The sequence below is a fragment of the Medicago sativa genome, chromosome 4 (assembly GCF_051527215.1).
Source record: "Medicago sativa cultivar Bolivia chromosome 4, Bolivia_mono, whole genome shotgun sequence".
Classification (NCBI taxonomy): Eukaryota; Viridiplantae; Streptophyta; class Magnoliopsida; order Fabales; family Fabaceae; genus Medicago; species Medicago sativa.
In genome coordinates this window covers 93,361,209-93,388,522 of record NC_140752.1, presented here as the reverse complement: position 1 = coordinate 93,388,522, position 27,314 = coordinate 93,361,209, and the positions used below count along the sequence as shown (strand labels likewise).

General features: G+C 33.2%; 3 protein-coding genes across 8 annotated transcripts; 2 read left to right on the top strand and 1 right to left on the bottom strand.

Moving 5' to 3' along the window:
* Nucleotides 1-409: 409 nt before the first annotated feature.
* LOC146933925 (gibberellin 20 oxidase 3-like) lies at nt 410-2,513 on the bottom strand. Its single transcript, XM_085708416.1, has 3 exons — nt 1,893-2,513; nt 1,055-1,379; nt 410-897 (listed from the first exon to the last, which is right to left on the bottom strand). Exons 1-3 carry the CDS (start codon nt 2,426-2,428, stop codon nt 625-627), a joined length of 1,134 nt encoding a protein of 377 aa, XP_085564542.1. The 5' UTR covers nt 2,429-2,513; the 3' UTR covers nt 410-624.
* Nucleotides 2,514-14,649: 12,136 nt separating this feature from the next.
* Nucleotides 14,650-21,137, top strand: LOC146933924 (uncharacterized). Of its 6 annotated transcripts, XM_085705737.1 has the most exons (9): nt 14,650-14,907; nt 16,475-16,814; nt 16,894-16,993; nt 17,077-18,338; nt 18,414-18,624; nt 18,740-18,866; nt 18,961-19,242; nt 19,327-19,431; nt 20,519-21,137. In XM_085705737.1, exons 4-9 carry the CDS (start codon nt 18,119-18,121, stop codon nt 20,972-20,974), a joined length of 1,401 nt encoding a protein of 466 aa, XP_085561863.1. In that variant the 5' UTR covers nt 14,650-14,907; nt 16,475-16,814; nt 16,894-16,993; nt 17,077-18,118; the 3' UTR covers nt 20,975-21,137. The 6 variants fall into 6 exon arrangements, with proteins under 6 accessions (XP_085561863.1, XP_085561861.1, XP_085561864.1 ...); XM_085705735.1 differs by having other exon boundaries at nt 16,713-16,814; nt 17,077-18,624; XM_085705738.1 differs by having other exon boundaries at nt 16,657-16,814; nt 17,077-18,624; nt 18,961-19,087; nt 19,388-19,431.
* A 619-nt stretch (nt 21,138-21,756) lies between these two features.
* On the top strand, nt 21,757-23,718 carry LOC146933923 (auxilin-related protein 2-like). Its single transcript, XM_085705732.1, has 5 exons — nt 21,757-21,896; nt 21,974-22,053; nt 22,157-22,245; nt 22,366-22,706; nt 23,220-23,718. Exons 2-5 carry the CDS (start codon nt 21,984-21,986, stop codon nt 23,437-23,439), a joined length of 720 nt encoding a protein of 239 aa, XP_085561858.1. The 5' UTR covers nt 21,757-21,896; nt 21,974-21,983; the 3' UTR covers nt 23,440-23,718.
* Nucleotides 23,719-27,314: the final 3,596 nt, after the last annotated feature.

Genomic DNA, 27,314 nt, shown 5'->3' with positions numbered 1-27,314 from the left:
CATCCCGGAAGAATGTTCCACATGATTAAAGTAGATTATTTTATTGTAATGAATTTTTTTGTATGGGGGATTACCTACATAAACAAATTAAATAAACAAATTATATTTGTAGCATTTAAGGTTGTATTTACCTTTTTCTGCAAATCAATCAGTGATAGAAAAAAAAGATTGTTGCCAATCCAAAAATATAATTTTTTTTTGTTGATAGTAACCCTTTGATTCCAAAGGGAAGAGAGTTTTGATAGTTCTAAGTTCAACCGTGTGGTGTGGTAGTAAATATTGTTTGACTAATAATTATTTCATCTAAAACTTGAGCTCAAAATCTTCTAAACCATTTATTTTTTCAACACGTATTATTTTATGATAAGGTCAATATTAACAAACAAAAAAGTTATTGATAAGTACAATATAAACTCGAAGAAAAATATATTTATTCTTATGTTTGTGTACATCACAATTCAAACAATATGATTAGCATGAAAATCGAAATCCACTATTTTTCTATTGTACTTGAGAAAATAATATAAAATTGTGAATTGTGTTTACACAACAAAGGCGCAACGTTTATTAGTTGATATATGGTTGATACCAAGAGTCTTATTATGAAGATGCAATTCAAAGCAGCTAAAATTTGGATTGCTCAGAAGAGTGACGCCAAGCAATGAAACTGTCGAGTGTGCTAGCATCAACCCTACGAGTTTTTTGTGTATACTCATATAGCTCTGACCATTTGTAATCAGGATATTTTCTAGCTTCTTCATTTTCCAAAAGCTCATTTGGAGGACTCACTGTTTTGTCTCCTCTTGGATTCACGAAGAAAGTCAATGACTTCCTCTCCAGCTCGTTGCTAACCAGTACCCTATGTAGGCAACTCTTGTACAACCCATTGGTCAGTGCCTAAGACAGACAAATATACATAAATAAAATAAAATAGACAAACACACTAGTATCATTTTACCATTTAACCCGTTTCATTAATTTTATAGGGACTAAAACATATTTAACCTGTTTTGTTACGTGCTAAGAAACACTAGTAATTTTACCATTTACGTACCATGAAAGTGTCACCTATGTTGATGACAAAGGTATCAGGCTTTGGAGGAACAGCAAGCCATTTGTTGTCAGCATAAACTTCTAGACCTCCAACTTGATCTTGTAGGAGAATAGTGATAGAGATTGGGTCACAATGAGGGCCATTGCCAAGAGCACCAGTGAGGTTAGCACTGCAAGGCGGGTAAAAGTTGCATCTCATCATTGACTCAGCATCTTCAAAAAATCTTTGGTAATGTTTGCGATCCACACCCAAACTTATGGCCAATAGCTCCATAATCACCTCAGATAAATCATTCATTGCATCACAGTACTTTTGATACACCAGCCTATTCAAAATAAAAATAGATAAACAATAGTTGTCAAGGAAAATTTTTAAAAAAAAAAAAAAAAAACCAAAAATTGGAGAATAGAAAAATTATTATTAGGGAAATGTTAACCAGTGCCCCCGGGGCACTGATTAAGGAGTTAAATATAGTAGTGTCTTACATTGAAAATTGTGCTATCATTGCATTAAAAGCTTAAAAAGTGTTCTCTTTGACTTAAAATTTTCACTTTTGGCTTCCTTAACCAGTACCCCCGGGGCACTGGTGAACATGACCCTTATTATTATTATTAATTGGAGAATAGAAAAACTCAATACTTGTGAACTTTGTCCCTTACAATTATAAGATCAAACTTTTACCGTTTAGCTAATATCACATGATGGACTTAGTCACACATAAAATTCATTGTCCCGGTCCAACATGTATTTTGTGGCAATCCAAAATTGATTCTTAATTTAAAATATAATATTTTTAAACCATACTATGCAAATTGAACTTATGGAGTAAAGTCCTTACCCAGATTGTTGGAAGTCTTCACCCAAGAGAGAATTGACAACATCAACAACTTGTGTCTCATCTTTGCTGTTGTGTTTGTACATGAAAGTAAATGTCTCTTTCCATGGCAAAACAGTAGTATACCTCTCAGCATGAGCAACTGAAAAGCCAGAATCTTTGGCTATAGCAGTAATTTTCTTGCTCAATGGAAGCTTGAAAATGTTGTGGGTTTCTTGAAGAACAGCATTGATGAAATCTGAGTCCACACCAATGTTAGTGACTTCAAAGGCACCATGTTTTATGCATGCCTCCCTCACAATCTTAGCAGCATTGGCCATTGCAGCCTCTTCACTCTTGATGACACCTATGTCAATAAGAGGCAGCTCAATATTTTCTCCACTGCTTTTCACCCAATGCTCAGAAGGCCAAATGAACTCTTTTGGTACATTTCCTTCTTTTTGCAATAAGGTGAAGTCAAAAAATTGGACCTTGTTTTCACCTTGTTGGTCCTTCGGTGGAGGGCAAAAGGGAAGGCTAGGAGTGTTAATTGATGCCATTGGAATTAATTGAGATGTGTTTGCAAGGCAGAGTAATAGGTTTGGATACAAGTACAACTTACAAGAGCAAGCTATATAAATATATTTTTTTAGGTAGCCATTAGGGGAATGATGGAAGAAATGATTAAAGTTTTTTTTTTCTTTTTAAAAAAATATTGAAAGAAATCAATATTTTTTTATAAAAGTTTAATGTGAAAAAATAATGTTCAATGGATATGAACAACATAAATGATTCAACGAACCATATGAGAATTTAAAAAATAAAATATTATTTTTCATTTTAAAAAAATTACTTGAAATGTTTTGACTTTACTAAAAATAATCTTATTTACAAATATGGGAGTCCCTAATATGGACCCTAAAAATAAAGGTCCACCCATGGACCTGTACATATTACCTACTACAACAGGTTACCTTAAAAAAAATTACAAAAGGTTAGAGCAAGGAATGAGAGGGACAGTTTGGTAGTTTCACAGAAGGCATTGGAAGGTGGAAGGAATTGAAAGAGAGTTGGAAAGGAATATTTGGTTGGATCTTACAAGAAAATAACCATCGAAAATTTTCTATATAGATCTATGATGTTGGATTTTGAACTTTCATCATCACCATTGCATTTTGCACATAAATTTTCTCTGGATGTTGAGAACTTGGAACTTATTTCTTCTTCTTTTTCGGTAGCTCAATTTTTTTCCCTGAACATTAATTTTAATTCACATATGTTAATCCTTTTATTATCCTGCCTTGTGTAATCTCTTCCTGCATAACAGAAACAAAAACCCAACTAATTTCTGTTATTTTAATTTTAATTTCATTTAAATGTAAAAAAAGGATTCCCCAGGGAGAATTAACAACATAAAATAGCAACCCAATGTCACTTAGTTGTTGTTAAGCTGTATCCATAAGCTTGCTTATCAAATCTCAAATGACTTTACTGCAAATCAATGTCATGCTAGCTAGTGCTTGGAGAAGAGTGAAGTGGTTGGGTGATTTTGTGATGAAGATAATAAAATTCAATTTTTACTAAACTTAGGGTAACCTGCTATAGCAGGTAATATGCATGGGTCCATTGGTGGACCTTTATTTTTGAGGTCCATATTAGGGGCTCCCTACAAATATATTTTGAAATGAATAGATAGATCCAATTATACAACTATTAAGTTATTAATAACTTCATATGTAGCATTTAAATAATAGACAAAATCGTTGAGTTACGACTATTTTAAATACTCCCTCTGTCCCTTAATGTAACCCCCCTTTGCATTTTTCACATTTTTTAAGAAAAGTTGTCAGTGTAATTAATGTGTCTATTTTGTGTATTAATATTACCAAATTGTCCTTTCTTTGTATGTGTATTAAATTTGACTATTCATATTTGAAGACAAATTAGTAGTATTAATTAGGGGTATGTTTAGGAAAAAAGTAATAAATGCATCTAGTAATTTGAAAAGGGGGTTACATTTAGGGACAAAAATAAAATCAAATGGGTGGTTACATTAAGGGACGGAGGGAGTATGTGTCAGTGTCATTTTATCATCGATTTTACTGTATGTTGACCGAAAATGAGTACCTTTATTTGGTTAAAATATGATGTCGGTGAATTTGTGTTGAGTTGTTTGAGTCAAAGGCTTAGACAAACGACATAAATGCAAAAGAGACTCTCTCAAAAATTAGTCAAGAAGTTTATACTTATCATTTCAAAATATTTTATGGAAAACTTTCAAACCAAATGAAAGTATTAGTAGTTTTCTTTAATATGAATAAATTAATAGTTTTCCTAATATTAAATGTTATAATATTAATAACGTTTAATATAATATCTTTAAAAAAATGAAAGTATCAGTAGTTGTCTTAATATGAATAAATTATTAAAAAAACAAATTAAATGTTCATATATGAAATTATTTAATAGATATTGAATTTAGTATTGAGACTTAATTTATGTTTTTGTACACACATTATGAAAAATTATAAACAATGAACCAGTGGTTTAGTGTAAATTGGTTGGTTTGAGATCTTGGAGTGTGCTTCTTTTAAGCTCTCATGTTCAATTCCATCCGGTGCTAATTTCAGTGGACAAGTTTCCTGCAAGTGGACGGTGGGATTCATCCATTCAAATTAGTCGGTTCTTGAATCGGATAACGAGTTTAGATAAAAAATAAAAAAAATAATAAAAAAAGACCATTTCTCGGGTTCAAAGGGTTTCACAAAGATTGTGGAAGTTTCGGAACCAGTCAAAGACGCACACAAAAAAGATAATTCAGTCAAAGACTCTTGTTTCATTTTATCTTCAAAGAGAATGGCAATATTCAAGGTCAAGGACCAATACTTCGCCACTAAATGTGTGTGTGCATCTCAGTGGCGAAGTACGTGACTTTCAAAAATTGTTCTCTGCACTTAAAATTTCACACTTATAATGTTCTTATTGTTTCACGAGTTTTCTATAGTGATGCAGAAGTTGTACATCACGCACTGCATTGTACATCAAACTTGATTTGCAAGACCTGTATACGTCTATTTATAGAATCTAATGAAAAATAAACTCTAATAGCTAGGTTTTTATTAGATCATATAAATATATTTAAAAATTTAAATCTTGATACATATATGAATATTGTAAAAGATGATTTCATCTATACTGTACAAAAAGAGATTAAATCAACTAAAATCCCATAGCACTAAAACAATTAAACAAACCATGCTTCCAAGCAAAATTCAATTCAACATGAAGATGGATATTTCAAAATATCAAAAGTTACAAACTAAATGAACAACTAGCATACGTAGAAATTCAATGAATACATTTGGAATTGATACAGTAAGCGTAAAACAATGAAAGATTTGTAGGATTATTTGTCTGAAATAGTAGACTCCTGAGTTATAATCTGGTCATTGTAATATGATCAAGATTGACTCTAGCAACCTACGGTAGTTGGTACATGAACAAATAACAAAAAAAAAAACTCAGCAACCCCATGAGCAACTCAAAAGGACTTTCAGTTCCATTTTTTGTTTTTATTTTTTATTTTCAGCATCTTCTAGAATCGTTGAAGAACTTTGTTGGAACATGTGTGGAAATTGAGTAAAAAGACTAAACACAAATTCCCATGTTGTGTAGAACTAGTGTTGTGTGAATTGAAAAAAGTGGAAGTCCCACATCGGATGGAACACACATTAGTAGTGTTTATATAGTGGGGGTGTACCTCTAATTAATGGGGGTACATAATTATGTGAACGAAGTAAGCACTAGAGAAAAAATATATATATCATATATTTTATTTATATTTTATTATTTGGTTTAATTTATTTGGAAATGATAAATTAAATAATTAATTTAATCATTATTAGAAAATTTAATCATTATTAGAAAGTGCTTTCTTAGTCCCCAAGTTTTGCTAAAATATTTTTGTACTAAATATAATATATTTTGGTACTCAATTGAGATATTTTTGTACTAAATCTAATATGTGAATTACTTAATGACAAAGTAATGTATTACTTGTTCCCAAAGTTTCTCACTTATTAGTTGTGAATTTTTTCTATAAATAGAGAGCTCACACAGTACATTCCACACACCAAATCGCACAGTTGATGCTTCCTGTGCGGTTTCTCTCTTCTCCCTCCGACTTGTGTTAACAAGTTTCTTCTGCTTCTACTCCTTTATGTCCCTTCGGAATTAAGAGTGTTCTTAAGACCATAGTCCCTTTTCGGTTTAATGTCCCTTCGGAATTAAGAGTGGTCTTAAGTTCATAGTCCCTTCAATAATCTAAGTCCCTTCGGAATAAAGAGTACTATTAAGATCATAGTCCCTTTCGTAATAATAATGTCCCGTCGGAATTATGAATGATCTTAACAGTATATAAATTATTTAAATATTTTTATATTTGAGGAGAAATGGTGGTATCACCATATTTGAGTGGTTGTAGTACCATATTGAAAGTTTGGAGAACTTAAAGGTTAGAATGGTGGAAACACCATATTTGAGTGGTCTTAGCACCATATAAAATGGTAATAATACCATATTAAAGTGGTTTCAGTATTAAAGAGTGGTCTTAGTACCATATTCGAAGGTGTAAATCTCGAACGATTTTCTACCGTAGTTAATCGAACAGTTGTAGCTAGGCTTGTTTTATCCTGGAGGCGGCGTGGTTGATAGTCTACCTTGCACAACTTTGGGTAGTGCCACGAAACGTCTTAAAGAGAGCGACCTGGTCGTGACTCAACCTAGTAACAACTTCGGTAGATAATAGAATTTGGAAATCCAAATACAACAGTTTGGAAATCCAAAAACAACAAACTTCAAAGGCATAATTTTAAACTGTTGCTTCTTTTTGGATGCAGAGAATCACAACACAGAATAAAAAGTATGAAAAAAGTCTTAGAACCATATGCCATTAAAAAAAGGTAGGGTTAAATAGGTAAATGATCCCCTTAAATATATCAACATTTGATTTTAGTTCTCCTAAAATATTCCTTATGCTTTTGGTCCCTCCAAAATTTTCCACCCATGAGATTAGTTCCTACTTTTTGATCATCTCTCGTGTTTAACCTTCATATTTTTTAATAAAATTTTCCAGAAATAGGTAGAATTATGACAACCTCCCAAAAAAAATATTAGAATTTTTTAACAAAATATGAATTAAATATAAATTTTGATATTTTTGGTGCTAAAAAATTCTAATCTAAAAGAATTTGGTCTTATTTACAGATCAGATCACCAATGTCTGCTTTTCAATTTTGAGTTTGACAATGTGTGTGAGTGAGTGAAGATTGCGGCGCTCTACGCATGCTTGTGTCCTCAGCCCTACAACTGCAAATTCAATTACAAGTACCATGTGATGGTTTTTTTTTTTTGAAAGGAAGTACCATGTCATGGTTGTGTACTTCAGGATTTGCATCCAACCAATCTAAATTTGCTTCAAATTGAGTACTATAAAGATGTACCTCCAACCACCGACAACACAAGCAGTTGTATGGCTGAGGACACGAGTGTGCGTAGAGCGCCGCAATCTTCACTCACACACACTGTTAAACGCAAAACTGAAAACTCTAACTAAATAGAAGAGTTGTGGGTCTTGCTTTGTTTCTGACCCGCCCATGCCCTGTAAGAAACCCTATATAGGTTTTAATTATCAAATATACTCCGTTTCAAAATGAGTGTCGCTTTAACCAATTACACACAGATTAAGGAATTGAATGATATAATCATTAAACATAACACTTTTATTAAACTGCCCTTACTTTATAAGAAAAAGACAAACTTAAAGTTGCATTGAAAATTGTGTGAGAGAAAAGTTGGAGAAGGTAAAGTTGGAAGAAAAAAAATTAAAGTTGTATTGGAAATGTAAAGTGACAGTCAGATTGAAACAATTTTTTTTTGCTAAAGTGACACTCATTTTGAAACAGATGGAGTACCTTTTTCCAACGTTTAAGTGTCTAATGCAATTAGGCTGAAAATAAATTGGCCTGAGTTGACTTTATAAAACCTAGGTCTAATCAAATTAAGGTTTAAGTATGGTTTCTTATTTGTTATAGACTTATCTGTGTGTGTTAACGTGACCTTTTTGTGACTTGTAAGTCCAATTAAAAGTTTATTTCTTATTAATATCTTTAAATAAGTAATGTGGCAACACATTTAAGTAGACTAAGATTATCCACAATGGTGGGTGTTTAACCTATTTAGTACCACATTAAATAGACACCTCCATTCTGGAGTAAAATATATGGGTGTCTATGGAGAATGGTGGCTATGGAAGGCTACTTTCTCTCTTCATTTTTTGTTGATCATATTTAATAAATCTTAATAAATTAAATAAATTTTGTTGAAATGTAATGATATATAATTATTTGTGGGATTTATTTAATAATTTTTTTTGAGGTGTTGTGTTGGAGAAGATTGATGTTTATTAAGTATTACCGTAAAATTAATAATGTAGACACATGAGACCCATTTAATCACTCAATTTGGGGTGCTCTATTGTGGATGGTCTAACAAACTAGAATGTCAATCACATTAAGTTACTATATTTTAAGATTTAACATGATATTTAGGTGGATTTTATGGTGAGGGTTCAATTAAGTCCTTTACCTGTGGACCATTAACAAAATAACGTTGGATTTAATCAAAGGTTCAGATTACTTGAAAATAAAATTAAGTTGTTCTTGGTCTGGTTTCTCTCCAACTCGGTGCTAAATAATTGTTACAAAATAATGTTTGATGCATCAAACTACAAGCCATGATAGATTATTTTAACCAAAGACACACTCCAACATAGGCTTCAAGATTTAATAAAAGGCACACCTAAAATATGGAATTACATATCTTATGGAAATCTTTTGTATATCTCTCTTTGGTTGGGACTTGAGGTGACGGTTACTACCATGGTGAAGGAGATAATAAAAGCCTTTCCCAAAAACAAAAAGCAACTTAACCGCTGAACAAGAACAAAATAGAAAAGCTCCGAAAAATTCATTCATCAATTTCTGATAATCCAAATATCAATACCAATGAGTCTGCCGTCAATGGAGAAGTTACCGATACAGTAGTCATTTCAATTCAACTCCGGCTTAGTAAGTAGTCCATGGGAAGAGATAGAGGCAGGATTGTATGCAGAAATGTATACATTTTTTTTTGAAGGAATGCAGAAATGTATACATGTTCACTTTATTATTTTTAATCAAGATCAACCATTAATTAAATCTAAGGGTATTTTGTTCATGGTTGAGCCCTCACCCTATAATCCAAATCCCCTAAAAAAATGATATTTAAATAAAACCGATTGATAAACTTAAAAACATTTTTTGTGTCAGTCGCCGGACCTATTTTCACTTTTAGGTGCAATGCATTGTTAAATGCATCCTCCCCAAACTTATCATCGTAACAATAATCATCTAAACCCAACTACTCATAGGCCATAAGCTAAAGTTGGTTATTATTTTATTTTTTTGTTCAAGTAGTCTAGTGGCTAGATTCACACACTTTATGTGTGAAGAAGTGGGGAATCCGGGGTTCGAACTCCGGCCCTGCACAAATTATCCCTGGTAGCTACCAACTGAACTACACTTACAGGACGCTAAAGTTGGTTATTATATTGAACTCAAAAAATTATAATGGGTATCCCACATAGAGAAAAGATATTTTGGTATTATTTAAGAAGATATATTGGTCTCTCGTCACATTTCATCACTACCTCCCCGTTAGGGCTGGAAATGAGTCGAGTCGAGTCAAACACGTCTGAGCTCAACTCAACTCGATAAGAATTGACTTAGCTCGAAACTCGGCTCGAATTCGTTACAAACTATTTTTGTAACTCGAGTTCGACTCGTTTAAAGTTCACGAACAACTCGGTTCGGCTCGTTAGGTTCAACTCGTTTGCTCGAGTAACATAATTCAAAAGTTTTTTTGTTTTTGTCAAAAAAGTATATCTTGACCTTTTAATTTATTTTTAAAAAATTAATTAATTTTTTAAAAAATAAAAATTGAACTAACATTATATAGTTAATCTCCTCTCTATTGTTTTAAACCCACGGATGTTGGACAATTTTATCTTCTCTTAAAGCTTAGACTAGAGAAAACGCTATATGTATTTTTTTTTAAGAACGCTATATGTATTGAACTGTGGAATTTTTTTCAACATTTATTTTTGTAAATAAAACTACTTTTAGTTTATTATTATTGCTAGTTATTGGACATATTTCTTTTTTATTTTATGTTGGCATGTGATTTATTATTTTTAATTAGACAAGAATTAAAATTATTATTAGAATATACGACAAGCCAAATAACATATCAACTATGTATACTCATGTGTCGAATTTTTTCAAGAGTTGCATACCATATATCCATATGTAACATGTATGAATTTTTTCAAGAGTTGCATACCATATATCCATATGTAACATGTATCGAAGTGAACTACGAATGAGCCAAATGATTATGCAAACAACCCAAAACAAAAATATAAGTACACCAAAACTAGTACATATATCAGACAAAATCCAATAAAATTCAAGTACTATTATTAAGAATATTTGCCCCATATCTCAGTGACGGATCCAGAAATTTTAATAAGTAGGGTCAAGATCACTTATTATATTCAGGTATATCATTTATCATAAAATATAATAATGCACTAGCGATAAATGGCGACATCATATTTATCATTAGGGAAAAAAATTAGAGATTACAAAAATTATACCTTTATATATCTAAAATCTGAAGACACATCACTCTTTAGTCAATTAAAATAATATAACACTAAATAATTATCTGTTAGAGCACAAGTGTAATAACTTGAAAAATATTGAGGGAGAAATTACTAAATCTCAATAATACAATATTACAAAAATGAAAGGAAAAAAAGTAACAACCCGTACCACTAAGATGATAAAAGATTATAGAGACATTTGATATGTTAGAATAGAATTTTGAACCACCATTTCTTACTTCTTTGTATTTAGTGTATATGAGTTTTGTCACTAAACTTTTTAGGAAGAAAAAAATAATAAAAGAACAACTTACATTAATGTTTCGTCACTAGATTTCAATAAACTTCAAACAAATTAATTACACCTTCACGAATCTCCCACTTATTTTTTATTAGGGAAATTCTAACTGGTGCCCCCGGACACTGGTTAAGGATATGAAAATGGAAATTATATAATAGTTAATGTATTGAAATTGTATAATTCATTTATAATAAAGTCAAAAACAGCTCCCTCTTATGGTAATAATTCCCTTTTATGGTATGCTTAACCAGTGTTCCGAAGACACTGGTTAGCAGAACCTTTTTATTAATCAAAGAGTCTCCCACTTAAAAGTTAAAACACAAAACATCAAGAGTAGAGACGAATTTAAAAAAAAAAAAAAACTTATGTGGTGCGCATCACCTCCCACAACACAAGTCCACCCATTTCCATTTCGTTTATCTATAATTTAAGAAATTTTTTGATTGTTGAATAAAGACCAGCATTTAGTTTCCAAAGCAATGCATAATTGCACACTAAATAAGTAGTAGTAGTGTTTTTTTGCGGTGCAATTGATTAATTAATTGGACAATATGGGGGGTCAACATAACATTTCAAGTGGGGGGTCAAACCATCAGAATATAAAACTCTTGGTTGGTAATTTCTTGAAGGAGTGGGGTCAGCTGACCCCATTATAGGCTGTGTAGATCCGTGCCTGCCATGTCTATGACGGGGTTCCAATTGTGTAACATTGGCCATTTTCATGTTATATAACATTGCCCAATCAGGATGTGCCACGTGACACAGCTTTAAAAAAAAAAAACAACACGTGAGAGAGAGAGAGGAAGAAAACTCAAAGCTCCACCCTTTCCTTCTTCTTCTTCTTCATTCCTTCCTCTTCAAAACAAAACCCACCCACCATCATCATCAGCTTTTCGTCCAGCTTTTCTTCAAAACAAAACTCAATGCGTCAAATTAAAAGTATATTAACCATAAAATTCATTATAGACCTTAATTACACTAATAAAAGAACAGAGTTTTAAATGGACAAGAGTAACCCGTTTCTGCAATTATAGTGTTTTTGCTTTCATTTTGTATGTTGATAATGGTTCAATTAAATATTTAAATGGACAAGAGTAATTGTAGTGAAACAAAGAATCTGAATTCATTATGTTCTAAAAAGAGTTACAAACTTATATCAAAAGAATATATTTTCCAATGGAACTACAACTATGCCTTCTATCAGCTTCAAATCTTCCTTTGTGCTGTCAAAGTCAAGTGGAAGTGTTCAGAGCAATTTTGTGTTTTGTCTTTGTGGATTATGCTTTTATGTTGTCAAATTTATGTCCAGTGATACATCTTCAGCCAAATTGAAGAAGAAAAGGGTGTGGTAGATAGATGGCGGCGGAGGCAGCGGTGGACGAAAAGCTGATGATGATGGTGGGTGGGTTTTGTTTTGAAGAGGAAGGAATGAAGAAAAAGAAGAAGAAGAAGAAGAAGAAGAAGAAAAGGATGGAGCTGAGTTTTCTTCCTCTCTCTCTCACGTGTTGTTTTTTTTTTATTTTTTTAAAGGGTGTGCCACGTGGCACACCCTGATTGGGCAATGTTATATAACATGAAATTGGCCAATGTACACAAGTGGAACCCGTCTATGACGGATTTTATCCGTGGATACCCGCGGATGCAGATTTTTTGCCATCATTATCCTTGAGGCATAAATATTTTATTATAAATATAAAAATATAGATTTCGTTTAATATAATAATTATGTTATTATATATATATATTATCGAGTCAACTCATGAACCATTCGAGTCGAACTACATATAGCTCAAGGTCAACTCAATTATTCAACGAACTTAATTTTCAACTCAATTTCAACTCGTGTGGTTCATGAATCAAGTTTAATGAACAAATTGTCGAGTCGATCTCCAAACTATATTCGAGTTGGTTCGGTTCATTGCCAACCCTACTTGTAATAATGATCTTGAAGATGAGAATGAGATACATGTTTATGCACTGCAAGTTTGCTACAAATTGCTGAAAAGAGGCAACTCTCCGAGGAAAGCTAGAGTCACACATGACATCAAGTGGTAGTTGTTCGTCTATTGTATTTACCATTCTTGCAGTCCTTGATGTGGAAGATTGTGCAAGATTTGTGGCTATTTTATGGAGTATATGGCGCGCTCGTAATGCTTGCTTATGGGAACAAAGACTTGATAATGCTAAAGTAGATTACATTTTAGCATTAGATACGAATTGAAACTATATGGGGTGCCACTGTTTCAAAGTCGATGTGTCGATTGTTGATCCAATTTAGGCTAAACCGTTGTTAGAGTGGAACAAATGCAACTTGGACGGTGCTTTTTTCGAAAGTGAAGATAAATATGGTGTCGGTATATGTTTTCGTGATAGTCTTGGACACCTTATCCAAGCTCATTTATTATTTTTCCCTGTGTTGCAATCACGGCCGAATGTGAAGCTACTGCTCTACTTCAAACCATTCAAATTATTCTTGGCCTACTAGTCCTTAACCGGGTTGTTTTCAAAACCGATTGTCAGGTGGTTATGAATGCAGTCCTCAACAACAATTTATATGTGAATGAACTATGAAGTATTGTCTAATTGTAAGGCTTTGCTTTTGTCTAATGCTAGTTATGCTCTAACTTTTATTACGAGAAAAGTTAATAAAGTCGCTCATAATCTTGCTCGTATCTGTATTACATGTTAGTCCCTCTATTTTCTACCATCCACCTTATTGAATTCACTATGTTACTATTATGGATGAAATAAAATGTGATATGCTTTTTCCTAAAAACAATATTGAATACTCTTATCCTTAATTTTTAAAAGTTAAAATATGTTTACAAATAAAAAAATAATAATTAAGTGAAATATTTATAGAACAATATCACAAGTAATTATGTGTGATTTGTCGAGATATTCTAGATAACAAAAAAAAAATCAATAAAAATAAATAAAAAAGTTAAATTACTGATGGATTTGTTTATTTTTAAATATTGAATACTCCTTATTCTTAATAAAAACCATTGAAAAAAGTTTGGCTTAAATGCATATTTGATTCCTTAACTTTTAAAAAAATATGATTTTGGCCCCTTAAAAAAATTGCCCTTTATCTTTATGAAAATATGTTCTTTTATTTTTATATCTTTAAGGAAATATGTTTTTTTGATCATCTATCTTTAGGGAACTATGTTTTTTCGATCATTTATCTTTGCAAAAAGTTGTGGTTTTGACCTCTTGTTTTTTGACATCACTACAAGAAAACAGTCAAATTAAGACGGAACGTCGTGACGGAATTTTATTTCCGTCCCAAATTAATTAAAGCGGGACGGAATTTGCGACGCTTTTGTGTTATAAATATTTTGTTTTAATTTATATATATTTTTGGGACGGATTAATATTTCTGTCGCGAATTTGGGACGGAACTAATATTTTTGTCGCGAATTTGGGACGGAATTTTTATTTCCGTCACAATTTGGTCTATTTTAATCAAAAAACTTTGTGGGAATTGTTGGAGGGAATATTTTTTTGATGAATAGTGTGGGCGGGAAACTTGGCGCCACTTTATTATAATTAATTTTTATCATTTTTAATTTTTTATTATTATTTATTATTTTCCCTAAAAAAAAATATAAAGATAAGTTAAAATATATGACTGAATCGGAAATCCAATCCATCCATATACACACACAACACAATCCATCTATAACAAAAAAAAAAACAAAAACAAAATCACAATCCCTAATAACAAATCGCTCTCTCTCAAAGCTCTCAGTACCTTTCCATCGCTCACTCAAAGCTCTCAAAGCTCGTTCAAATCACGATGAAGATAACCCGTAACCCTCCATAAATTCCATCTCTCACTCGTTCAATCGCTCACTCTCGTTCAATCTCGCTCTCGTTCAATCGCTCACTCGTTCAATCGCTCTCTCGTTCAATCGCTCTCAGCTTCTCAGTCTCGTAATCAGCTTCACAGTTCTTTGCAATTTCAGGTTTGGAATTTCCTTTCTTTCTCAGCTTCGTTCCTCAATATAGGTGATATTCTCTTTTATTTTTGTTAACTTATTTCTCTTGAATGAATTTTTTGATTTTGATGAAATGGGTTTGTTGAAATTTTGATTTTTGGTAAAAGAGTTTGTGTTTTTGTTTCTGGTAATAAGATCCTTTAATTTGATAGAAAATGCAGAATATCTATTAACTTAAACTCAGCTTGTCTGTTTGTGTGTTTAACTTAATTTAAAAGAGTTTGTATGTTTGTTGAAATGGGTCTTCTGCAATTTTTTTCCTGCTGCTGGTGGTGTGTAGGCCCGTGTCTGTTTTGTGCTACCATCAGCTGGTGTGCTGCACAGGCCACTTCCTTTGGGGGTGTTTTTAGTACTTTGGCCACAAGGTTTGTTTTTGGGGTCTGGTTTTTGGCTTTCTGTCATTTTAAGAGGCGTGATGCAGGGTATGCCTGCGGTTTCAGCAGGTATAGCTCAGCCTCATTCCTTGTTTTGGTAGTTTTTGAGGTGTGTGGGGTTTGGGAGTTCCGTGGCTCCTTAAATGTATCTTTTTTCTTTCCGCGAGTGTTTGCATCTTGCATCTTTTCATCAAGAATAATATTTGCCATTTCAAAAAAAAAACTTATACTCGATATGGATTTGAATGTTTGAGGGAAGAAAGAGGTTTTTTGTTTGTTGAATATGACTATTATATTTACCACAAAAAAATATGACTGTTAAGATTAAGATAATGAACAAAAGAAAAAATGTTGAATGCTTTTATGGTAGCTAAAAAGTGGTACTTTACACATACAACCTAGCAATCAACATATTGACTAAATCACATTTTGTAATTGTGGTTTCATTAACTTAGTGGGATAGTGTTCTAAGACTAGTTTAGATTTGCTTCTAACTTCTACCAGCTTCTCAATTAAAACGTGTTTACTAATTGAAAAAAGTTCTTGTGAGTTTATAGATCTTCATAGATAAATTAGACGAGAGTTTCTGAAAAAAATTAAAATACACCTCTTCAATTTTTGCTGCAGTCATATGTAGTTGATTTTCATACATTGGCACTGTCTTTATAATCTGCAAATTGATAAGTTGGTTCTCATGTTTAAAGTACATTTATTTCTTCCTCTAGTGAAGTGTTTTCTTCCTCTTCTTCGAAGAAACATTAACCTGCTGCATAGTTTCAAAGGGATATATTTTTGTGGTTGTTTCTCGTTCTATCATTCGTTTTCGTTATCTGCAAAAATAAACTTACATGTGAATAGATTAAGTGAGGGGTCTGTTTTAATAAATTAATAGTGTAGGAGGTTTATATTTGGTGGTCTGGTTTGGTTTTTCTGTAGGCATGTGTTGTTAACTTTCTTATGCATACATATTTTTAGTTCATGTACTTGCAGGGAGGTTGCGGTTTTTAAGTTTATGTTCACTCTAGTTTGGTGTTGACTTTTGTGTGCTTCTGCCAGATTTTTTTTATGATACATCCATTTTATTTTCTCATACAATGTTTTATATTGAAAGCTTTATTATTAATTAATTATCTTAAGTAGTGTAAGTGTTTGGTGTTTAGGCAATGGATGTGTCTGCACATAGAGAATGGATGTATAATAGGGTTCTACCTGATGGAGTGGGACTGAAAAATACCTTTTATGAGGGTGTGGAAATTTTTATTTTGCATGCTTGTCAATTAGATCAATTTAAGAATGAAGGAACAATTCGATGTCCATGCTTGATCTGTGATTGTCTAAACAGCGAAATTCCAGATGAAGTGAGAGATCACTTATATAAGAAAGGGTTTAACCTGGCAGAGCAGCAGGACAACAAAGGCGCAAAGTTATTGAAGAGAAAGAAAAGAATGCAGCTCATTTGCATGTACTTTTAAATTGTGAAGAGGTTGAACCATATCAAGAGTAAGTCAAAACTATCCTAGTAGCTTTATAGTATCAAATTATTTAATAATATAACTTATAAAAATGGTTTATGTTGCAGTTTATTTGTGGAAAATTTAAAGTCAGCTAGGCCAAACATTAGTGATGTTGATGTTGATCGGTGTATCGAAAATGAATTTCCAGAGTGGTTCAAAAATCATGTAAGTTTATTGTGATTCTAGATATAATTTTGATATTGTTGAGAGTATTTATGAACTTTAATCTTCTCTGTTTTATCAAATAGGTGCACAAATCAAAGAACACAACTCATAGCCAGTTTATACATAACATTGCTTGGGGGCCATTGAATATAGTACACACATGGCCTATTTATTTTGTCAATGGCTATAAGTTTCACACAACATCATGGAGTGAAGGAAAAGCTACTGCTAACAATGGTGTGTCTGTCAAAGGAACTGATTATGGGCAATGTCAATATGATTATTACGGTAACCTTGATGAGATTGTGCAATTGGAGTACCCAGGGGAACCAATAAAGAGAGTTGTGCTGTTTAAATGTTCATGGTTTGACCCGACCTCTAACATTGGAACAAGAGTTCATAAACATCATGGAATCGTTGAAGTTAATTCACAAAGGAGGTATTCAAAATATGAACCATTTATTTTGGCTCAACAAGCAATTCAAGTGTATTACACACCATATCCTGAAAAAAGACGCGATAATACAAACTGGTTGGTGGTTATTAAGACAAAAGCAAGAAGCACAATCGATGCAAGAGGCTATGCAATAAGTCAGACACAAGCTTACCAAGAATTTGAAAACGTGCAAGTGTTACCGGTTACTCCTGAAGTTGAACAAATTGACAACTTACGAGATAATGGTAGTAATTTTGAAGAAGTGGCTGATGACCCAACTAATGATGGATCAACTGATGATGAAGTGGAAAGTGAAGAATTAGAAGAATTTTATTATAGTGATTCAACTAATGAAGATATTCCAGCTGATTATGTTGGATCTGATGATGATTAAATTAGTGAAAAATAAAGCTATTCCAGCTGTGTATTTGTTCTCATTTTGAAGTCATATTGTATGGCACTTCCATAGTTTGCTACTGTCCTGGAGACTCATTTCTGTTTCTGTTTCTTTTGTTTTTGTTTGCTGCATTTTTCATTTTCTTTGTCTGTTACTGTCTTGACACTTCCATATATGTGAACACTGTTTGCTGCATTTTTCATTTTCTTTTGTTTGCTGCATTCTTATATATTCCAGCTGATTATGTTGGATCTGATGATGATTAATCTATATGTCTTTATCATTCGTTTAGATGTCAGGTATTGGTAGACCAAAAGGAAGATCTAGAGGATCTGGAGGTAAAGAGAATGGTAAGGTTCCAACCATTCCTACTAGTGTGGAGCAAAGGAGCACTACTAAGTATACAACTCCACGTGTCGGCACACCTTCTCCGTCATGTAGTAATCATGGTGCTACTCCGCCCATTCCTTCTAGTTCAAAGCAAATGAACACTTCTAAGAATGCTCCTCTTGGTACTATTCCTACTCCATCATCAAGTAATCCAAGTGTTCATCTCAGTACTTCACATGTTCCATCTCCTATAACAGAGAGATCACCGACTCCACAATATCCAACATCACCAATAGACACAGAGTCTGAGACCGTGCCACTAACAGAAGAAGATAATGATCACAATAGCCAACCTGAAAATTTTATCCCATTTGGAGACCCTACCTTACCTGGTCCTCATAATCCACATCTACCATGGGGCAAAGATCTTACTGATAACAAAATTTGGATTTATACTCTTAAAGGATAGTAAGTCAAGTTGTTTATTTAATTTAATATGCATGTATAGTTCCTAGTTTTAATTTGTTGTAAATTATATATTCTTTTTTATTTAATTTGTTAATTCATGTGTTGAATTTGGCAGCTTTTATCCTGATGATAATGAGACTAAAGATATATCGAAGGCAATTAAATCTATCTTTGATGGCCCTTACAACAATTGGAAATGTTGCAATGATAAAATAAAAGAAATGTGGTTTAATGAGTGGGCGGTAATGCATCTTGGTTATTTGCTATCTTTTCATAGTGTTGTAACTTTGAACTATTTTGAATTGAATTTTCTATTTCCATTTTCAATAATTGCAGAAAAACTACAAATGGATTGGTGAACAAGAGGCAACTATTAGGGCCACATGGGAATCAAAAGCTAAGGATCTACTAAGAAAGATAATGGCGAGAGTACGTGAAAAAGTGTCAGAAAAACCCAAATGGATTACTGAAGTTGTGTGGGCACAACTGCTTGCAATGTGGGGAGATGATCATTACATTACAAATAGATGTGTGGCAGCTAGTAATCGTGATTCAGATGTCGGAGGTTCATTGCACACCCAAGGATCTAAGAATCAACTAAAGCATGAACTTGAATTGGTAATTTCTATTTTAATTATGATAATATCTTAACTTGTTTTCTTTTAATATACTTACAATCTGTATGTCTCTAAACAAGTGCAGAACAAAAGGTTAGGAAGAATTCCACACAAGGGAGAACTGTTTAAAAAATGTCACACCAGGAAGGGGTCACAAACCTTTGTTGATAAGAGATCAACTGATGCATATGTGAGTATCAAGCTATTGGCTTCTTTAATTTTACTTGGTTTGTGTAAGTAGGAAAAAAGTCGAGACTAGTACTTTATCTTTTGGGTCTGTTTTGGACTGCTGAAATGCACACCATTCTCATACTCAAAATCTCACATCTCCGAATATAGCAACTGGTGTGAAGGTTGAAATTAAGCAAGTTGCTAGTAGTATTAAATTATTAACAAACATTATACAAATTAAAGTCACAAACTCTGATCTATTATAGACATGCATATAATATCAACAATTGGTATAATCAAAATAGTTGTCTGAGATGCATACAAACTCTACTTTGGAGTCATATTTCATTGTCTGAGATGCATACAAACTCTGAACTAGTATAGACATGCATACAAACTCGACTTTGGAGTCATATTTCATTGTCTGAGATGCTTGTTTTGTCTTTTATCCTTGACTTTTGGATGGATTTATTTCTCCTTGCAATTTTATTCTTCTCTGTCCATTTTTCCCCAATTAATTTGAGAGGTATATCTTTCAAGTCCAAGAAAATATTGTCTACTAGGGTGTTTTTGGTCCCTTTGATTTCTTTGATATTCATTTAGTGATATATAGTGAAAATTATGTGCTTTTCTTTATTTTTTTTCAATGAAAAACTGTCTGATCAGTGCTCTTGTTTGATATTCATTTAGTGACATATAGTGAAAATGGTTTGAAAAAATTCACAATGCCTACAGTCTGTTTATTTTTTCTCTATGCAGTTGTGATTCTGTTTTGAGCATCAACTTTATGCTTGTTTGACAGATATATTATCGGCAACTGTGGCCTTTTATCTACTTTAGTTTTTGGCTTGCATATATGTTTGGTGCTTTTTTGTTATTGCAATACTGGTGGTTTGGATAAATTGTATGAATCTAGTTATGTATGAGGTTGATGTAGTTGTTTTTTAGTAATCGAGTGACTTGTTATAGGACTCATGTATTGCCTTTATAATTTGGTTTGTTGGGATGTTCTGTTTAGGTACAATGCATTGTTCCCTCCTTAATTTGCCTTCTTAAACTGTGTTGCTTGTTAGCCTATCTTATTTATTCAGTTATTTATTTTTTAGAAAAACTTTGTAAATCTCTGTTCACAAGCTGAGTCTCAACCTCATCCTTCTGAGGCTGGTAATGATGAGAGTGGTACTCAACCCAAGCCTATTGATTATGATACACTAATGATTGAAGCTGTTGGAGGAAGAAATGCAAAGGGTAGAGTATATGGGCTTGGTTTGGATGGCAACATGCGCACCCGTGGCTCAACGTCTAAATCCAATAAATATTCAAATTATACTGATATTGCACGTGGTATGAGTGGAGAGGTTGAGGCGCGTTTAAGGCAAAAAATTGCAGAGCAACAACAAACAATCGATTCCATTAAGGCTCGTCAAAACAAAATGATTGCCGCATTTGCTAAACATGCAAATATAGATTTGGATTTAATGGATTTAGATGAAGATGATCACTCTGTTGATAATGCTACTCGTGGAAGCAATGCAAATGTTGGTGCTGATGTGGAAGAATAATATTGATGATTTATGAATGTAGGAAACAGTTTGATATTTTGTAGGCACTTTCTAGTTATTAAAACTTTAACCATTTTGGGTGTTGAGGAAATAGTTTGATATTTGTTGTTATTTTTGGATGGTTACGTGCTAAGTTAATGATGAAACAATTTATGTTTACTAATGATTTGTAGTATCAAATTTGGAACTTGATGATAGACACAAGTTAATGTGCATCATATAAATATATATTAAATTTTTGGGCGAATTTTAAAAATTGCATAAAATTTATTTGTGACAGAATATTTTATATAATTCTGTCCCAAAAGATATATTAAAAAATAAATTAGATTTACATTAATTTCATTTTGTCCCAAACTCCGTCACAACATTGGGACGGAATAAAAGTATTTTGTCGCAACCTTGGGACGGAAACAAAGATGTGTTAAAAAAAAATAATTTCATTCCGTCCCACATTCCGTCCCAAATATGTGACGGACGAAAAAATTCCGTCCCCAACTGATTGCGACAGCACTATTTGCGACGAAAGAAAATTGTCACAATTTCCGTCCCAGATTTCAATTGGGACGGATATTTACACTATTGTGCGACAGAATATTCCGTCCCAGATCAGTGTTTTTCTTGTAGTGCATGTTGCGTCCTCCGACCGTTTTGCAATATATATTTTATAAAATGGGAGACAAAAATTATTATTTTTTGTTAGAGGTCAAAATCGTAACTTTGCAAAAGTTTTTGGGCCAATAATGCTTGAAAGCCAAGAAAAAAACGAGTGGGCTTTGTGGGTGGGTTCCGTTTTTGGTAGTATATATACACGTGTGATGTGTCTAACTCCTTGAATTTAGTTCCCATATCGCGCGCGTTGCTGCTTGTTCTTCACCCCGCGACATATCTCTCTTTCGCCGCTAATTTTGCTTTGTTCAAGGTATTTTCATTCATCCTTCTTCTTCATTCTTTTCTTTTTCAATTCTAGTATATTGATATCTTGTTCTTTCATATTAGTTGTGCTCTGATGGAATTTAAAGGAACGGTGCCGGCATCTGAGTCTTCTTTAATCGATTTCGACTCACAAGCGCAAATAGGTAACTCAAATCACCTTCTTTTAATGTTTAAGATTGATTAATTAATAATATCATGCCTTTTTTGCTTTCCTGTTTATGAAAATGTTCTGGATTACATTAACAGATGTTGCTAGGAGGCAAATAGTAGAAGAGCCTTCTTTGGTGGGGCGTATTAAAACTAGACGAAATCTCATTCGCTTAACTCATGCACAGGCAAGTTTTTCCTCGAAATATTAACCAAGTTTATTGCTCTTTTTTGCCAATGTTTTTTATTCTAGTTTAGTTTCACAATATTAGTTTTGACCAATTCTTTAATATCAATCTCTTAACCAGATTGCTAGGGCAGTGCGCATGGGCCAGGATGTAATTGAACGTGCAAAATCATCTTCCAATTCCACCAGCCGTTTCGATGGACCTTTAGATTGGGACTTCATGTACTCCCTATCCGGCAAAAATTCTTCGCGGCCACCGGTTTACGAAGACCATGTGCCTGGATTGAAGAGTACGGTGCAGGTTAATTCTGATGACGTTTTCGCGTCTCTGAAAACAGAAAGTGGTGCCTTTGACGATCTTCTTGGTGGTTTTGGTAAGGGTTCCGGTAGGAATGGATCAGAGAAAGACGATAAAGCTGGTTCTGATTTTGATGATTTATTAGCTGGACTTGGTAGTGACAGGTATGTATACACTATATTTCTATTTCGTGATTATGCCTTTTGTGTGCAACCAAGTATATGCATGCTTCGAATTAAAAAAGTAAGAAACACTAGCAAATCTTGAGACCTAATTGGTTTGAAAGTTTGAGAATGTCTCACCCTGTGAAAATTAAGTTTAGCATTTTTGTTTCAAGCTCAGGGTAGTTGTATTCTCCTCAGAAGTACCTTCATTTTTACTATAACAACATCATTTTCGATCTATCGTCTTTAACTTGTTCTCTTTTAAAACATATTTTGTTTTCCATGAAATAAAACTGAAAAGGGAAAAAGAAGTGAGAAATTTTTGTTTCCGGCTGTGTACACCTTTATTTTTTTCTTTCTAATTTTAAGATCTAATTACCACATATTTATAACATGCACTCACACAGAGATAAAAGGCATAACAAGATTATCTTTGATGAGCGATTCATAGATATTGCTTAACTCGTCAATGTTTGATGTGTTGTAATCATTTTTACATCATGTTAATAACAGGCATGCTCCTAATATTGGTTTGTCCTCTGAACCAACTATAAGTGCATCTAAAACAACCTCCACTGCAGCAGAAGACCCTTTCAAAGTATTTGAATCAACTTCAACCCCAATGGATTCGTCCACAAGCAACTTTACAGACCCTTTTGAAGAAATTAGTAAATTTAGTGGTTCTAGAAGCACAAAAAATAATAGTTCATCAACTTCAAATGGCATTATATAAAGACACTGACCCTTTTGACGGGCTCGGAAGATCTGTACCAGCACTCTCATCCCAGTGAAATAGCAGTAAGGGATTTAGATTTTGACTGTAGAACCATGTGAAGATACAATACTTTTTGCTTACCTGCTTATGAAAATTTAAGTTATTGAGTGTTAATGCACATAAGTAGCTTATGTTTTGGATGAGATTGTTGCCATACTTGGGAAATTGAGACTATTTATTTAATTCTCTATTATGTTAGTATATAGATGATGTCCTACAGTGTGATTTGTGCTCTTATCTAGATGTTGTCCTACAGTATGTTAATTCTCTATTATCTTTGGCTATATCAGTAATTTTCTTGCTCAAAGGAAGCTTGAAAATGCTGTAGGTTTCTTGAAGAACAGCATTGATGAAATCTGAGTCCACACCAATGTTAGTGACTTAAAAGGCACCATGTTTTAAGCATGCCTCCCTCACAATCTTAGCAGCATTGGCCATTGCAGCCTCATCACTCTTGATGACACCTATGTCAATAAGAGGCAGCTCAATATTTTCTCCACTGCTTTTCACCCAATGCTCAGAAGGCCAAATAAACTCTTTTGGTACATTTCCTTCTTTTTGCAATAAGGTGAAGTCAAAAAATTGGACCTTGTTTTCACCTTGTTGGTCCTTAGGTGGAGGGCAAAAGGGAAGGCTAGGAGTGTTAATTGATTCCATTGGAATTAATTGAGATGTGTTTGCAAACCAGAGTAATAGGTTTGGATACAAGTACAACTTACAAGAGCAAGCTATATACATTTTTTTTTTTTGAATGGCAAATATATATATATATATATATATATATATATATATATATATATATACACACATATGGTTTTGTTACAAGCCACCCTTTGGTGGTGTCTTTTAACAAGTCACACCTTAAGGTGTGATTTTCACTTTTTAGTTATAATTTTGCTAAAAGACGCCTTCATAAAAGTAAGTTGGTGTCTTTTCGCAAATGGTCATAGAGTAACTTGATAAAAGACACCTTCATAAAAGGTGTCTTTTATCATAACCCATATATATAAATAAAAGAGAGGAATTGTACAAATACACCAAAGGTAGTCCGCGGACACCCAAAAAAGAAAAACACAAACCCCATGAAAACTCCAAGCCCCAGAACAAGAGCTGGAGAAGACCAAAAGGGCACACCAAGAAACAAAAAACACCAACAAAGGAGCCAATCAAAAGCTACAACCCCACACCACCCAAACACCTGCAAAAGCAAAGGAAAAACAAGGAGGAACCGAAGAAGCCAGGCCGGAAGGGATGAGACAGAAAACCCCACCGAACACCCTGCGACCCCAGAGAAAACCCCCTACGAACCCCTACCGAAGCCAACACAGGACGGGCTGCACCTCCCACTCATGAAAAGAGCAGGAACTAGCAGGGCACTTAGCCAAGAACCACTTCCAAGCTAAGAGTTTTGCTCTATCCACCATGGGCTCCTCTCTAAGGGCGCCACCAGAAAAGATAAGGTCATTCCGGAAAGTCCAAATGGTCCAAATAACAGCATGTCAAACTAGACGCAGACCTAACCTAACTCTCTTCCCCCCTCCTAAGCCCGTAAAAGATAGGAACTGCTGGGCAAGACCTAGAGGAAACACCAACTCCCATCCCAACCATCTAGCAACCTGATACCAAATCGGGAAGATGGAAGGAATATAAATATATTTTGTTTAAGTATTCGTGAAGGGAATGATGGAAGGAATGATTCAATTTTTTTTTTAATAAATATTGAAAGAAATCAATATATTTTTTTAATAGAAGTTTACTGTTAAAAAAGTTATGTTCAATTCAATGGATATGATCAACATAAATGATTCAATGAACCATATGAGAATTTAAAAAAAATAATATTACTTCATATAGTTTTTCATTTTAAAACTGCAGTGGAGAAAGAAAGACCCACACGAGGAGTGTTTGAAGAGAAATTAAATCCCAGCAGTTAGTTAATTAAGATCTAATGGTTATTATTAAGTCCTATCATCTCTTATATTAACTTTCATCTCATTTGATATGTCCTTATATATATATGAGTCATGCTATATATCGCGACAATGAATATTGCGAAATTTTCAAGAACACTATTGGTTAAGTTATACTTTCTTGGAAAAAGATTGGTGAACACCCTTCTCCATACCACTCTTCCATACACCCCTTATGTGGCATGGGTATTTTTGAAATTTCACACAACTTTCTCTTTCTCACCCTCTTCTCTCCCTTAGATCTCCCTTTCTTCTACCAAAACCTCCATCCAACACAGCACATGTAGCACTCTCTGTTACATTAAATTATAAGAAAATTTCATTTTAATTACCATAAACCCATTATTCTCTCCTTCTTCACAAAAACACACACCACCCACCATCACTTTTCAACAAGATGAAGATAATGGTAACCGTAAAACGAGTAATCGATTACGCCGTTAAAATCAGAGTCAAACCCGACAAGGTAAATTAATCTCAAAAAACACACTTTTTTGTTTTAGTTTTTGTTTTTACAATTTTTGTCTCAAAAAACACACGTTTTTGTTTTTGTTTTTACAATTTTTGTCTCAAAAAGACACGATATATTGGTCTCTCGTCACATTTCATCACTACCTCCCCGTTAGGGCTGGAAATGAGTCGAGTCGAGTCAAACTCGTCTGAGCTCGACTCGACTCGATAAGAATTGACTCAGCTCGAAACTCGGCTCGAGTTCGTTACAAACCATTTTTGTAACTCGAGTTCGACTCGTTTAAAGTTCACGAACAACTCAGTTCGGCTCATTAGGTTCAACTCGTTTGCTCGAGTAACATAATTTAAAAGTTTTTTTGTTTTTGTCAGAAAAGTATATCTTGACCTTTTAATTTATTTTTTAAAAAATTAATTAATTTTTTAAAAAATAAAAATTGAACTAACATTATATATTTAATCTCCTCTCTATTGTTTTAAACCCACGGATGTTGGACAATTTTATCTTCTCTTAAAGCTTAGACTAGAGAAAACGCTATATGTATTTTTTTGAAGAACGCTATATGTATTGAACTGTGGAATTTTTTTCAACATTTATTTTTGTAAATAAAACTACTTTTAGTTTATTATTATTGCTAGTTATTGGACATATTTCTTTTTTATTTTATGTTGGCATGTGATTTATTATTTTTAATTAGACAAGAATTAAAATTATTATTAGAATATACGACAAGCCATATAACATATCAAGGGGAATTAGTCACTTTAGTCCCTGAATGCAGATAAATTGCAAAATAGTCCCTGAATGTAGACTTTGTTAGTTAATTTAGTCCCTGAATGCAAACTTCGTTAGTCAATTTAGTCCCTGAATGTAGACTCCGTTAGTCACTTTAGTCCCTGAAATTGACCATGCAGGGACTGTTTTGCAATTTCTCTTCATTCAGGGACTAAAGTGACGAATCCTCTCCCAATCAGGGACTAAAGTGACTAATTCCCCAACATATCAACTATGTATACTCATGTGTCGAATTTTTTCAAGAGTTGCATACCATATATCCATATGTACCATGTATCGAAGTAAACTACGAATGAGCTAGATGATTATGCAAACAACCCAAAACAAAAATATAAGTACACCAAAACTAGTACATCTATCAGACAAAATCCAACAAAATTCAAGTACTATAATTAAGAATATTTGCCCCGTGTCTATGACGGATTTTATCCGTGGATATCTGCGAATGCAGACTTTTTGCCATCACTATCCTTGAGGCATAAATATTTTATTATAAATATAAAAATATAGATTTCATTTAATATAATAATTATGTTATATATATATATATATATATATATATATATATATATATATATATATAATCGAGTCAACTCATG

Excerpts from the sequence above, each read along its gene's own strand:
- LOC146933924 (XM_085705736.1), top strand. The coding sequence starts at position 18,119 with ATGTCAGGTATTGGTAGACCAAAAGGAAGATCTAGAGGATCTGGAGGT. Across the intron at positions 18,625-18,739 it reads ATTTATACTCTTAAAGGATA|CTTTTATCCTGATGATAATG; the intron begins GTAAGTCAAGTT and ends TGAATTTGGCAG. Across the intron at positions 18,867-18,960 it reads TGTGGTTTAATGAGTGGGCG|AAAAACTACAAATGGATTGG; the intron begins GTAATGCATCTT and ends CAATAATTGCAG.
- LOC146933923 (XM_085705732.1), top strand. The coding sequence starts at position 21,984 with ATGGAATTTAAAGGAACGGTGCCGGCATCTGAGTCTTCTTTAATCGAT. Across the intron at positions 22,054-22,156 it reads CGACTCACAAGCGCAAATAG|ATGTTGCTAGGAGGCAAATA; the intron begins GTAACTCAAATC and ends TTACATTAACAG. Across the intron at positions 22,246-22,365 it reads TTCGCTTAACTCATGCACAG|ATTGCTAGGGCAGTGCGCAT; the intron begins GCAAGTTTTTCC and ends TCTCTTAACCAG.
- LOC146933925 (XM_085708416.1), bottom strand. The coding sequence starts at position 2,428 with ATGGCATCAATTAACACTCCTAGCCTTCCCTTTTGCCCTCCACCGAAG. Across the intron at positions 1,380-1,892 it reads GAAGACTTCCAACAATCTGG|GCTGGTGTATCAAAAGTACT; the intron begins GTAAGGACTTTA and ends TATTTTGAATAG. Across the intron at positions 898-1,054 it reads ACATAGGTGACACTTTCATG|GCACTGACCAATGGGTTGTA; the intron begins GTACGTAAATGG and ends TGTCTGTCTTAG.